Source organism: Hypomesus transpacificus, chromosome 3 (assembly GCF_021917145.1).
Source record: "Hypomesus transpacificus isolate Combined female chromosome 3, fHypTra1, whole genome shotgun sequence".
In the NCBI taxonomy this organism is placed as follows: domain Eukaryota; kingdom Metazoa; phylum Chordata; class Actinopteri; order Osmeriformes; family Osmeridae; genus Hypomesus; species Hypomesus transpacificus.
Genome location: NC_061062.1, coordinates 5,884,857 through 5,899,858, shown reverse-complemented (window position 1 = coordinate 5,899,858; position 15,002 = coordinate 5,884,857). Strand labels below are relative to the sequence as shown.

General features: G+C 49.7%; 1 protein-coding gene across 4 annotated transcripts in view; it reads right to left on the bottom strand.

Annotated features, from left to right (window-relative positions):
* Positions 1–15,002, bottom strand: part of pacs2 (phosphofurin acidic cluster sorting protein 2) — a 29,543-nt gene that overhangs the window by 12,117 nt on the left and 2,424 nt on the right. For 3 of the 4 annotated variants that reach the window (XM_047046134.1, XM_047046152.1, XM_047046160.1), the window contains exons 2-8: positions 6,176–6,263; positions 5,512–5,601; positions 4,079–4,204; positions 2,411–2,570; positions 1,573–1,646; positions 1,242–1,322; positions 397–456 (exon numbers count right to left, since the gene is read on the bottom strand). In XM_047046134.1, the coding sequence (XP_046902090.1) occupies positions 397–456; positions 1,242–1,322; positions 1,573–1,646; positions 2,411–2,570; positions 4,079–4,204; positions 5,512–5,601; positions 6,176–6,263 (679 nt within the window). The remainder of the gene's footprint in view (positions 1–396; positions 457–1,241; positions 1,323–1,572; positions 1,647–2,410; positions 2,571–4,078; positions 4,205–5,511; positions 5,602–6,175; positions 6,264–15,002) is intronic. The other variant, XM_047046144.1, reaches the window with a different exon arrangement.

Here is a 15,002-nt window from a genome sequence, read left to right as displayed (position 1 = left end):
TTGGAAAGAAAAGTGTTGTATAACCCAAGCGTTTGGGTAAAGTAGAATACTTTTTTTTAAAGACGTTGTTTTCTTATCTGTCCTCGTTATGCAACCATTACCTAATGAACTTATCAAATCACACGGCTGTTTCTGAGGTTGTTCACATTTCAGACACAATTAGAAAGCCCAGGATGGCCTCTCAACTGGACAAAAGAAATACATACAAAGGGCATTATGGATGCAAAGTTAATTGGCTTAAAAACCAATTTCCACTATAGTGAACCTATAATGAATTTCTGGGTCTTGGGTGGTTACAACATGTTTGACTTATGTGGTTAGAGAGATACATCTACTCGTGAGGGAAGACAAAAGAGGTGTTAGGTTTGAGACAGGGGGCAGGACAGAAGCACCCACCTCATCTGACACCCTAAAGCGCTTCAGAAGAGCAACGACGCGCTGCTTAAAGTTCTGCTGCTAAAAGAAGAGGATAAATAAACAGTCACGAGTCAGAACCGCACATCACATATCTGTAAAAGATGACATTTTCATTTATCCAAAGAGACATGGGGGGGGGGTTCAAACATGGGACCTCTTGATGTGCGGCCAAATGCTATTTACCACTGAGCTACACCACTGAGCTACACCCATATCTAACATGAAGTCTCAGGAAAATAAGAAGCACAACACACATTCCATATATGTATATATGCATTTATACAGTATGAATAAACAGTATGTTAATTTTTTTCCGATCAAAGAGGGCAAAGAAGCCGGAGAATTCTTAAGCCGTTATTGATCCACTCCACTACATCTTTCCTGAAAAATCGATCTCATGTTTATTGTGCATAATGTAATTCCTGGCACATTATTCTCCATGGCCGTACTGTGTGCCAAGGCCCTGGTCTGGGGAGGGAGGCTGGTGGAGAGGGCCCTGGGCTGGGGGAGGGAGGCTGGTGGAGAGGGCCCTGGGCTGGGGGAGGGAGGCTGGTGGAGAGGGCCCTGGGCTGGGGGAGGGAGGCTGGTGGAGAGGGCCCTGGGCTGGGGGAGGGAGGCTGGTGGAGAGGGCCCTGGGCTGGTGGAGAGGGCCCTGGGCTGGTGGAGAGGGTCCTGGGCTGGTGGAGAGGGTCCTGGGCTGGTGGAGAGGGTCCTGGGCTGGTGGAGAGGGTCCTGGGCTGGTGGAGAGGGTCCTGGGCTGGTGGAGAGGGTCCTGGGCTTGGGACAGATTGTGGATGCTCGGTGGCTCTGCTGCAGCTACCTACCCTGGTGATGGAGGCGGTCCTGACTATAGACCTCCTCTGCTTCTTTGGCTTCCTCACATCATACTCGTCATCCTCCAGGTCCTGAGGACACGCACAGACAGACAGAGAGAGACAGAGAGAGAGAGAACAGAGAGAGAGACAGAGAGAGAGAGAGAGAGAGAGAGAGAGAGAGAGAGAGAGAGAGAGAGAGACGGAGAGAGAGAGACGGAGAGAAACAGAGGTTACATTTACATTTCAGGGAGGCATTTCATTGTTAGACAAGATCAACATAGATCTAGGCAGGATAGCTTCGGTATCAACATGTAGCTAGGCAGGATAGCCTCAGACTCACCTGGCCCTGCACAGCATCATCGCTGGCCTCCTGCTCGGACGAGAAACTCTCATACTCCTCCTCCGAGTAGTTGTCTGAAACACACAGGTTGACCTACTTACTGGCAGAAGTGGAGGCGCCGTCATACATATTTGATCTGAGCTTTTATTTTCCCTCCAGCCCCCGCCGTGGAGCCAGGCTGGTGTTCAGAGGACCACTGCAGGGTGCGATCTGTGTGCTCTCCTGGAGGTGAACACATTAGCCAGGTGTGGCTGCTCTGCCTGGTGGGTCAGACTAGGTGATTATGATGCTCTCACGCCTTGATGTCATCGACTGCATCTGAACCATACTGTGTTAGAGCTGGACTGGACCCGACTTGTACTGGACTGGACTCCAGTTAGAGCTGGACTGGACTGTAGTTCAAACTGGACCGGACTACAGTTAGAGCTGGACTGGACTAGGGTTCAAACTGGACTGGACTAGAGTTAGAACTGGACTGGACTATAGTTCAAACTGGACTGGACTACAGTTAGAGCTGGATTGGACTAGGGTTCAAACTGGACTGGACTACAGTCAGAGCTGGACTGGACTAGGGTTCAAACTGGACTGGACTACAGTTAGAGCTGGACTGGACTAGGGTTCAAACTGGACTGGACTACAGTCAGAGCTGGACTGGACTAGGGTTCAAACTGGACTGGATAGAGTTGGAGCTGCAGTGATTTAGAGTTCCAGAACCATACTGGACTGGACTAGAGCGGTAATGAACTAGACTAGAGTCAGAGTTGGACTTTAATAGACTGGAGTAGGGTTAGTTGTTAGAATTGGGATGTCCTGTACTATAAGGTGTTCGGCAGCTCACCAGAACATTTGATCTTCTGTCCCTGCAGCGCGGCCTCCTCGTGGTCGATGGGCTGGCTGGACAGGGAGGAGATCCAGATCTCCGCCACCTTCCCCAGCATTTCCTTCTGGTGGCTGCACAGAGCCAGCACCTGGCCTCCCTCAGGCGGGTGCTGCATCACCTGGAGGGGAGGGGTGGAGAGAGTGTTTAGGTATGAGAGAGAGAGAAACAGAGAGACAGAGAGAGAGAGAGAGAGAGAGAGAGAGAGAGAGAGAGAGAGAGAGTTGAGAGAAAATTTGATGGGAAAAATGTGTGCGAGAGAAGGAGAGTGAGGGAGAAAAGATAGAGTGAGCGTGTGTGTGAAGGAGTGGAAGATGAAGAAAAGATGTGAGAGTGAGATTGGGGTGTGGAATGAAGGGGATGGAGAGATAAAGACAGGACAGGGAGAGGAAAGAGAAAAGAAAGGGAGAGGGAGCTCTCATCCAAGCAAAAATCCAATTATCAGCTTGTCTGTGTTTCTTTAGCTGTCTCCTCAGCCCCGCTGGTCCCAGCAGTCAGTTCTCACTGTACACCCTCACAACAAGTCAGAGAGTCCCAGCTTTCCATTTCTGTTAGTGTGTTTTAATTCTGTGGATGATCGCTCTGCGATCCTGTGAGTGGCCAAGAGGGAGGGCGGGGGAGGGAATGGGAAGGTGAGAGGGAGGAGGAGGGAGCAGAGGGAGGATGAGGTAGTGGGAGTGGGAGAAGGTGAGGGAGAGAGATGGTGAGAAGGAGATGCAGAGGGAGGGTGACAAGGAGTTGGAGGGTGAGAGAAGGAGGAAGAGGGTGAGGGGAGGGAGAGGGTAGAAGCAGAGAGAGGGAGCGGGAGGAGGGGCATGTAGAAGGAGAGGGAGATATAGAGAGGGAGGTGAGGTGGTGAGTGAGGTGAGGCTTGGGGAGGGAGGGAGGGTGAGAGGAGGGAGGGATATGGAGATAGAGGGAAATGGAGAGAGAGGTAGAGGGAGAAGAAGGAGAGGGAGAAGCAGAGGGAGTCCAGTGTGCTGCCAGGTACTAAAACTCCAGAGGTTCTTCCCTCTGGCTCTGAGGAGGACTTAGTGCATCTGGAAGGCCCACACGAGGCCATCAAAGTAGACTGGATTCGTCAGCATGGTGTTCAGACAGACAGAATGAGACTGGCAGCCAGACACCAACCCCAGTGACCGGAAGGGGGACGGGGGACGGGGGGAGGGGGGGGATGGGGGCGGGGACAGGAGTAGAGACATACCAGTTCTCTATCCTGTTCCTCCACTGTACTGTCAAGGTTACTGCACTCCTGCATGGAACAGCCTGTTCCATTAAAGCTTGTCAATATTAAAGCCTGTCTCCTTTCAGATGATCTTGACTCTACGGATGGGGGGCCGGGGGGAGGGGGGGTGAGGGGGGAGGGGGGGTGGAAGATGAGAGGAGAAGGGTACTCCCTTTTGTAGAAGTCAGAGCTGTATTCTTTAATCAAGCCCTACAGTACGTAAATAATTTATGTAACCTCTCTGTGTCTTTGTGTGAGTGAGAGTGTGTGCGTGTGTGAGTGCCCATGCGTTTGCCTCCGCGTGTCTGTGTGCGTCTGTGTGCGAGTGTGCGTGCGTGCGTGTTAAACTGTCCAGTCTCAGCCTGTCACCGGTGTACTGAATGGGATGCCCTCAGCACCAGTACCTCTGCCATGTCTATGGAGCCTGCAGCCAGCGTCTTGTAGCCCAGGATCGTGCGGTTCTTGTACCTCTTCCTCCTCTGCAGCAGGATCTGGAGCTTGTTTCCCTCTCGCTTCAGGAAATGAGGGTACTGCGGGAGAGAGACGGTGTGGGAAAATCACCCAATAGGGTGAACAGCTAAGTTGAACAGGATCACAGGAGAGGAGGGGGCTAGTTAACCAATCAACACAGTCCTGAAATATCCTATGGTCATCCCAGTGCGACCTGTTTAGGCACACCCCCTCTTCTGATTTGTCGACAACCGTTGCAGAATGGGATTGATGTTTGGCCATTTTCCATGCGACTTCGCTGCCGAAGGAGGGTAATGAAATATAGTCAAATACATAACACGTTTATAGAATTTAGTAGACGTGATTGTTGTTGAGGCGTTTTCCCTGCTCACTGCTGGAGCAGGGTAATGAATATAGTCAGTTTTGACTTCACTAGACGTGATGAAATATTTGATGTCATACTGCTGAAATGATGGAGATGGGTTATGGAACTATCTGATTGAAAATGAATGTCTCAGTTATTCCTTATATTATACTCTAAGTTGTATTATTGGAAATTTGATGCTAAACTGTGACTGTGATTATGAACAATAGCAGAGTGGGACATTGGTTTTCAAGGAGGATGGGGAAATACCAGTACAAGGAATGCAGAGGCCTAGCCGTAAATTAGGACGTACATTTATGGCCCAACTTCTGGAGCTCTTACAAGCCAAGTCTGAAGCAGTCAGATCCAGGTCAGCTCTAGGCCTGTGATGAGGGGTTTTCTAGGTTTATAAAAGCCTGAGTATCCCATACCAATTAGAAGAAAATCGATGTGTGTACACCCAACGGGGGCCTGGACATGGTCAGATTTATAAAAGTACAGAGATGCCAACGTGGTACAGTTTCTGTAATCAGAAACCCTAGTACAGGAGGCCATGGGGTAACAAAGCGTAGAAATTGTCACCAACAGAAAGGGACCAATAGCAAAAATGGCACAAATAATGGGAACAAAATATATAAGGGACTGTCCGGAGAGAAACAGGCAGTCTGCTCCTGGGTGCACACTCACTTTGTTGGGATACTTTTGTCACCCTGTGTCCGAATAAACCTTTGTAATCTAATTCCAAAATGGACACCCAGTGCGTCCATTTTGGAATTAGGATCTAGCTCACCTCAACACATAAAATATGTTTCACTTGTCGGGACTTTGTACTTTTTTCTTCACTTCAAGACTTGTTTCACTATGCAAGGGAACTTACAGAATTATTACCAACAGACGCTAGATTATTGCGTCATTAGAAGCCGCTCTGTTTGTTAAGTTCATATCACACATAATGTGATCGTACGGGTTATTGAGTTCACCATGTTAAACATCACAACATGTTCAACCCTTGCCCTTACTTACCTGCAGAGAGAAGGTGAGAGCCAGGTCTGTCTCCACCAGTCCAGCAGGGGGCAGCACTATCTCATGAGACCTCAGGATCCGCTTGGAACCCTGGGGGAAGTCCACGGGAGAGGGAGAGAGAGGGGTTGGGGGGGAGAGAGAGAGAGACAGAGACAGAGACAGAGACAGAGACAGAGACAGAGACAGAGAGAGAGAGAGAGAGAGAGAGAGAGAGAGAGAGAGAGAGAGACAGTGAGAAAGAGAGATGTAAGAAGTTGAATAAAGAGATGGAGAGAGAGAGTATGCCATGCTGATAACTCCCATATTATGCATTGCCTCCATGTTCTACAATCCCGCTTGCAGCTTGCTGTGCAGGACGTGAAGGGGAAGGAAGGTTGAGAGGATGAAACATCTGTCAGCTTTAATCTAAATCTGTCAATTTAAGAGGAATTTGTCTGGGAGATGTAGCTATGAGTGTGGGATGTGATCCAGGTAGCCCGAATTAGGAGTTGTGTTTGTAGACTGTACACGCTTGCTGTGTTTCTGTGTGCAGCCTCGGCCTGCAGGTTTGGGCATGCTAGCTTGGGCATGCTAGCTTGGGCATGCTAGCTCGGGCATGCTAGCTCGGGCATGCTAGCTCGGGCATGCTAGCTCGGGCATGCTAGCAGTAGGTGTGTGGTTGTACCTGGATTTTCACCGCAAGGACCACAGAGATTAGCTCCTTATCCAGCTCTCTCAACACCACCAGCTTCTTCAGAGTGAGACTGCACAGCCTGGGGGGAGAAGAGGGGGAGAGTTACCCAACACAGCCTGGGGGAGCAGAGGGGGAAAGGGAGGAGGAGGAGAGGGTTAACCAACAAAGTCAAACCATGCCTCTTCATACTGTAAACTGGTGGTTTATCTGCAAACATAAACATTTACCGAACCTCACATTAGCCTAACCTTACACCAACCTAGCCTCAGATTAATCTATCCTCATATTAACCTAACCCCACATTAACCTAGCCTTCCATCAGTCTAGCCTCACATTAGCCTCACATTGACCTACCCTCATATTACCCTAACCTCACATTATCTTCACATCAGCCTCATATTTCCCTAGCCTCACAGTATCCTCACATCAGCCCAGCCTCATATTAGCCTAACCTTATCTTAACCTCACATTAGCCTCACCTTTGCCTCACATTAACCTTGACTTAAAGAGGGCGGATGTTGTGACATGGAGAAGACTGATGATGAGTCATTGACTGATGAAGGCTTTCCTCTGTGTTCAACAGTGACGCTCTCACAAAGCCCAGACACCAGCATGTTCACCGTTACCATGACGCCACGCAGCTTCACAGACCTCAGACTGAAGATTCAAACTCGTATCGCTTCACAAACTCACGGGGGTAACAAGTAAGAGTATTCTGAGAACTCAGAGGAGGTGTAGAACAGAGGGCAGAGGGAGGGACAGAGAGAGAGAGAGAGAGAGAGAGAGAGAGAGAGAGAGAGAGAGAGAAAGAGAGAGAGAGAGAGAGAGAGAGAGAGAGAGAGAGAGAGAGAGAGAGGAGGGAGGGAGGGGGTGCTGGAGAAGAGTGGATAAAGATAGGACTGGTCTTAGTGTAGATGTAGCTCCAGTTGGCAGGGGGCCAACTTCTCATTGAGCTCCCATCACTGTGTGAGTCCTGGGGGGCTCGGGGTGGCGGGCCTCAGGGTAAGGGGGGCTCAGGCTTTGTTTAGGACGCCATTGTTACGTCTGGCGGTGGCGTTAACACGCCTGTCACGATTTTTTGAGTCACTTTTCAACGAGCCGTTCCTTTAAAAGTATTTTCAATAAGTCTACTAGCCAACATCCCCCCTCCCCCCTCAGAACCCCACGGTGGTCTGTGATGGTGACATCACGGCAGCTATCCCAATCATCCCATGGGACTGAGGCCTACATCTTCACAGCAGCATGCTCGTTGACTGGCACGTGTGCCGTTGGTTTGTGTGGATGAACTGGGTTGTGGATGGGACAGAGCGACAGTCTGTAGGGACCTGGGGTGGAGGGGAAGGGGGTACAGGGAGGGGGGAAAGGGGGAGGCAGGGAGGAGGAGGAGAGGTAGGGAGGAGGAGGGGAGGCAGGGAGGAAGGAGGAGGGGAGGCAGGGAGGAGGAGGGGGGCAGGGAGGAGGAGGAGAGGCAGGGAGGAGGAGGGGAGGCAGGGAGGAGGAGGGGAGGGGGGTTCAGGTTCTGCTGGCGTCCTGCAGGGAAGGATGTACAGTACACACAGAGGCTGACCTTGGCAAATCCAGCGAAGTCGACTATTTTGAAAACAGGAAAGGAGAGATTCAAGGTAGAGTCCAAAGAGAGAGAGAGAGAGAGAGAGTGACAGAGAGAGTGACAGAGAGAGTGACAGAGAGAGAGATCGATAGATAGAGGAAGAGGGAAAAAGAGAGCTACAGGGGTAAAGAGAGAGAGATAGTGAGAGAAAGAAAAGGAGAGAGCGGGATAGAGAGTTAGAGAGAAAGAGAGGGAAACAGAGTGAGAGAGAGTTAGAGAGATAAGGAGCGAGATAATAGCCCTTCAGACTGTCTGAAGCCATAATGTCTATTGAGGGACATAAACAATGCAACGACTGCAAACAGTCTAGCATCCAGCTAGTGCAGGACAAAAGATCTTGGGAGAGAGGTATGAGAGGGGAGAAGGATGAGAGGGGGAGAGAGGGGGACGAGATGGGGGGAGAAAGGGGGAGAGAAGGATGACAATAGCAGGTCTGCAAGAGAGGGAGGCTGAATGAGGGTCTTTCTCCTGGGCACGGTTTAGCCTCACATTCAGACACAATAGAAACATCCCAGAGAGAGACAACATTGTCCTGTACCCTGGACTCAACACACACACACACATACAACCCTGGTCTCACACACACACATGTGGAAACGTGCACACACACTACACTGCCTTTAACACATACCCATGCACAAATGCACACACGCCACCCTGGTCTCAACACACACACACACACATAAGCACACACACACTAAACCGAGCGATACAAACACAATCACACACGGCCTCTCACACAATTTGTCTACAATCCACCCAGCCTGCTGGTGTCAACCCTACAGTACAACCTCATCCACGTTCTGGAAGGGAGCCTGCTGAGAGGCCCCTGCTGTGGGACCTGTGAGAGAGTGACCCTCCACGCCAGTAACACTCCCCCCCCAGTTCCACATGGGAGAAGGAAGGGAGGGGGGCCTCTCCTCAGAGGAGGAACACTCGAGACACACTGAACTCGTAATAGAACTATTTCATAAGAGGATCTGTGTTGTTGACTCATTTCTGCTTGCGTGCCTTCCTCCTCCCTCCCCCTGACCAGGGCCGGCTGTCACCCAGCCTCTCTCCCTCGCTGTCCTCCAATCCGAACCCTTCCTCTTCTCAACCACAGACCAGGGCCGGCTGCCACAGAATCTTTCTCTCCCTGCTCTCCAAACCACCCAGAGGCAGAGGACTCGGGGGAAACAATGTCCCACGGCGGACAATGGACAGCGAGGCCTCCTATCTCTCTGTGCTCTCTTTGATACAAAGAATGGTTATGGCTGGAACAATGGAGGGCCTGAGGTTTTCTCTACAGCTGTGTTCTTGAACAACTTGAGGCCACGCTTCGCAGCCGAGAAAAATTCCACTTGTGTGCTTTCGCCAACACACACACACACATTCACACCAACAAAGGCACATGCCACACACACAGAGACACAATCTTACATATGCAAATACAGACAGTCGCATTAACACACACACATGGGCGCGTGGGTGCAAGCATATATATGTGTGTGTACATGTGTTTGTGCATGCGTGCATGTCTTTGTGCATGTGTGTGCATGCATGAGTGCATGGGTGTGAGTGTGTGTGCAAATGCAGTCTGCAGGGTGGCCTGAATCTGGCCCAGCAAACAGATGCTCTGCCTGGGACACACAGGGCTGGCTGGCAGGCTGGCTGGATAAGTAACTGGTTGACTAAGTGGCTAGGTGGCTGGTTGACTAGGTGGCTGGTTGATGAGGTGGCTGGTTGACTAGGTGTCTGGTTGACTAGGTGGCTGGTTGACTAGGTGACTGGTTGACTAGGTGGCTGGTTGACGAGGTGGCTGCTTGACTAGGTGACTGGTTGACTAGGTGGCTGGTTGATGAGGTGACTGGTTGATGAGGTGGCTGGTTGACTAGGTGGCTGGTTGACTAGGTGGCTGGTTGATGAGGTGGCTGGTTGACTAGGTGGCTGGTTGACTAGGTGGCTGGTTGACTAGGTGGCTGGTTGACTAGATAACTCCTAGAGCCAGCCTGCAGGCACAGAGCAGTGGCTGGACGAAGGGAGGCAAAGAGGAAGGAAGTGAGGAAGGGGGAGCAGGGTAGAAGGAAAAGACAGAAGTAGAGATAGGAAGAGAGAGAGTAAAAGACAGAGATAGAAGCAGAGAGGGAAGAATATGAGTAGAGAGTGTGAGGTATACAGAGAGGGGGGAAGGAGAGAGAAAGAGGAAGTGGGCGAGAGCGAAAGAGGGGTAGAAAGAAGATGAAAGAGAAGATGAGAGAGAGAGAGAGAGAGAGAGAGAGAGAGAGAGAGAGAGAGAGAGAGAGAGAGAGAGAGAGAGAGAGAGAGAGAGAGAGAGAGAGAGAGAGAGAGAGAGAGAGAGAGAGAGAGAGAGAGAGAGAGAGAGAGAGAGAGAGAGAGAGAGAGAGAGAGAGGAAGCTGCATTCCATCCAGAGGTTCAGTTTCATCAGTGGGATTTGCTGTTTCCGATAATAGTGGGCCAGGACACCTGACACTGCACCACATGTCCTTAATGACATTACCATCCCTCCTCTCCTCCCCTACTCTCCTCTACTCCACTCATCCCCCTCCTCTCCTCCACTCCACTCCACCACTCCTTCCCTCCTCCACTCCTCCTCTAAAAATGGTAAAAATGTCAGGGGTCAGGGACTGAGCTCGCTCTGTGTCTCCCTCTGCCCCACTGCTGCTCTCTTTTGCTCGGCTGTACTGGCAGAGACCTGAATGATCAAACCCCTTTGTGAATGGTCACTCAGACATTCGTCTGGGACAGTCGTTTATTTTCACAAAAGGGACTGTAAAATTGTAGGAGAATCACACCTTCTAGCACGAACCACTGGTCTCAACAGTCGAAGAGGAAGGTGAACTGAGGAGGAAAAAATGGTGTTCGCGTAAATATACTGTAGTTCTACATAGCTTTTGATGTCATGTTTGATATGCTTTTGGTTCTTTATTTTATGCAGCACATTCTAGTAATACTTTCCGTGTGGTAACATATATATTTACAGGGTTCAAGTTCAAGTCTTTTATTTGTCAGGTACACGGAACAACACAAGGTTAGACTGGGCACTGAAATTCTTAAGACAAGACAACGCAAGCACCTGGCATAACATAACATATAAGTACATGGAACATAATTTACATCTATGCTGAGCTTAAATAAGTGAAACTTCCTAAATATACAGATAGCAATAAATAATCGACTATACTAACCCTAATACTAAAACTTCCCAAATTACAGATAACAATAAATAGTACACTATACTAACCCTAAATGCACATAAAACCTGTTTCAACCCTATAACCTATTCTAACCTAAGTGGAGTCCTCCTGCCACCTCCTATAGTCCACAATCATCTCCTTGGTCTTGCTGATGTTAAGAGAGAGGTTGTTGTCCTGACACCATGATGTCAGGGTGTCAACCTCCTCTCTGTAGGCTGACTCGTCACTGTCAGAGATGAGGCCCACGATGGTTGTGTCGTCAGCAAACTTAACAAGGAGGTTGGAGCTGTGCGTTGCCACACAGTCGTGAGTGAACAAGGACAACAGGAGAGAGCTGAGCACACAGCCCTGGGGGGTGCCTGTGTTGGTGATCAGTACGGATGAGGTGCGGTCACCGATTCTCACCACCTGTGGACTCCCCGTCAGGAAGTGGAAGATCCACTTGCAGAGGGAGGTGCTTAGTCCCCGGTCCACAAGCTTGGACACCAGTCTGGAGGGGATGATGGTGTTGAATGCAGAGCTGTAGTCAATGAACAGCATCCTCACATATGTATTCCCTTTGTCCAGGTGGGAGAGAGCGGTGTGCATAGTCAGAGCGATGGCATCGTCTGTAGACCTGTTGGACCGGTATGCAAACTGCATAGGGTCCAGTGTGGGGGGCAGCGAGGAGCAGATGAATGATTTGACTAGCCGCTCAAAGCACTTCATGATGACAGAGGTCAGTGCTATCGGGCGATAGTCGTTCAGACATGTGACCTGTACAGAGTTTGTGCATGCAGTAATCCGACACACATGTGTTTACATATTCCCTTGTCTTTCAAAGGCATCACATCTGCAGCCGTAGAGTAAACTGCTGATGGTCCAATTTGAGTGTCTTTGTTTCATATCCCCAGTGTCCCTATTTTAGCATGCAGGTTGGGTGTATATATGGTAAAGCTATACCAATCACTTCGAGTTTTGGTAACTATACGAGCTCCGGTGCGTGAGGCGCCTAGTTTCCTTGTGATTACCTTCTTTAACAATTGCTCTGAAGGAGTATTTGTATTGATTTGTTTCACTATTATTGTGCTGATTATCTTCCTATTTAGATAATAAACTCTCATTTTGCATTTAAAGTCACTTTTTTGTCCTTGTAAGTATCTCTCACACTAAGGCGACAACCTTGAGCTGGTTGGTTTGATACGGCTATTACTGTCTATAGACATTCGAAGTAGGTTTTAACTTATGGCCTCTGAGTCACTTACAGTAGGACTTTCCACGCTCTGAAGTAATACCGTGCCCTCTGAGGGGTCAGTTTGCATACTGCGAAGGTGGTTAAGTCCATATCCATAGTAGAGATAAACGGCTGATTAGTGAATAAGCTTACTCTAAGGTCGGTGCCCTGATCAAGCATACGATTCTCACGCATGCCCGAGATTCATGACATTGACCGTTTAGCGCTCGAGGTTACAGGTAACGGTAAATGCATTCTAAATTGGAGTCAGATATTAACAGGTCAATCTCCCTGCCCTCCAATCGAATCGTTTTCCAGCCGGGGACAAACACAAGCATCTCCGGCCTTACACTGTCCTCTCTCTGTCTCTGTAGTCTCTGTTCTCTCTCTCTCTTCCACCCAGCCCCCACTCCCTCTCTCTCTCACTACACAAACACACACACACGTTCCCATACATACTAACAAACATTCTTCACATACAAGGTGTGGAATATCATCCAGCCTTAGTCTCGAATCGCATCAGTCTAGCAGTCTGTTGTCTTCCAAACTGGATACAGAAGACAATGCTAAACTTAGAACTAAACAGCTTTCGGAGCTGAAACCCGACAGCCAAGCCTTGAAGATCCTTCCCTTATCTCTAGAGCAGTCAGTTCCAGACAGACTGTCCATATCCTCGATTAGATGCCCAGACATGGACTCACTTGTTGTAAATTACCGTCTCCAGGTTACCATGGAAATCTGTCTTTTCATGAAGGAAACCTTCAGCTCTGATACAGAACTGTCCGCTTCTGTTCGTGGAGGCTTTTACCCGTGCAGCCAGGAAAGACAAACCTTCCGGTGAATGGGGAAGTAGGTTACCTCTAAGTCAGATCCCCCCGTTCCCATTCTACAGAGGAAGTGGGGACGGCAGCACAGGAAGTGAGAACCAGACAGGATGATGACATGGACCGCAGGCGTTCATTACAGCCCAAACCAGATCACTTGGCTCAGACAGACGGCCTGGTTCGGAGAGCAGACGCTAAGCTTCACCATTTGTATTCAGACAACATCTGTTCCTCTTGTTTTAAAGCAGACGCGTCGTCGACGCCATAAATCAGAACGTCTAAAACCGCCTTCGGTCCGGGAAGCAAAGAACGGGGTGAATTGAACGAGGAGGAAGAAGTGTCTTCTGTTGTTATCCTGTCGCTCCAACATCTGAACTGGTGTCCACCACTCACCTGGCTGGGAGCTGAGGGCTAATAGTTGTGATGGGGATGACGGTGACGGGGGAAATGAGGTCGTGTAGAAGCCTCCACTCATCCGTCTGTTCGTCTCTTCATCCATCTAACCATCCATCCATCCAACATCCAATCACGAGTCATCCATCGGTCCATCCATCCACGCTTCCTCTCCCTCGCATCCCTCCCACCTGCTACCCTTGCAGGACGGAGCATGTGTGTGTGGATCAGGGAGGAGGGCAGGACACTAGCGGAGGAAATCCTGGAGCCACTGGTGTGACAGTCTGAGAGACGGAGGGAAGGAGGGCAGCAGGGGGCGCCGTGCACCCCAACACACACACACACACACCTATACACAGTCACACGTACACACACACACACCTATACACAGTCACACGTACACAAACACACACACCGTGTCCTCCACCACCCCAACACACACATCCATACACAGTCACACGTACACACACACACACCGTGTCCTCCACCACCCCAACACACACACACACCTATACACAGTCACACACACACACACACACCCATACACAGTCACACGTACACACACACACACACACACCCATACACAGTCACACGTACACACACACATACCTATACACAGTCACACGTACACAAACACACACACCGTGTCCTCCACCACCCCAACGCACACACACATCATCCTGATCCCAACCAACACACATACACACGCACACCATCCTAACCCCAACAAACAGACACACACACACACCACCCCCGCCTGCAGCGTCTGGTAACTCGAGAGGGACATGACAGCAGGACACAGCATTCCTTCCTGCTATTTCAACCCCCAGTCATCCTTCTCTGAGGGACGACGCACACTGGCAGGAACCCTGGATCTGTCTCTCACACACACACACACACACACATATGTACTGTATACACATAAACATATACACACACATACATAGCCACAGACACACGGCTTCACATGCACATACACAGCCTGCTGTTAACCCTCCTGGATCACACTCATGCAGGCTGGATTTAAGGGCATGCCATTCCAAACCAACACGCCTCACCACCATAGCACAACTCCTACACTGCAGCAGGCACTGAGAAACAACAATATCTCTCTCACACACACACACACACACACACGCACGCACACACTCACATACATCCATGCACATACACACTTTCTCCTTTACACACACACACACACACACACACACACACACACACACACATGCTCTTTCTCTCTCTTTCACACGCATGCACACATTCTCTCTTTCTCTTTTACACACACACACACAACATCTCTCTCTCACACACACACAGGCACTCACACACACTGTCTCTCTCATACACACACACGCGCGCACACACACAGGTCTTCTTTGATAAGAATAACTTCAAACTGAAGACATTGGCACAACTTTAGCTTTGTTGTCAGTTTTGCACAGTCCATCACAGAGAGGGTAAGGGAAAGAAGGAGAGAGACAGATAGAACACCATGTACCTTTCTAAAGAGAGGAGAGGGTGAAAGAGAGAGAAATATAACAGCATGAGCCAGGGTAAAAAGAGAAGGAAAGGGTGAGGGTA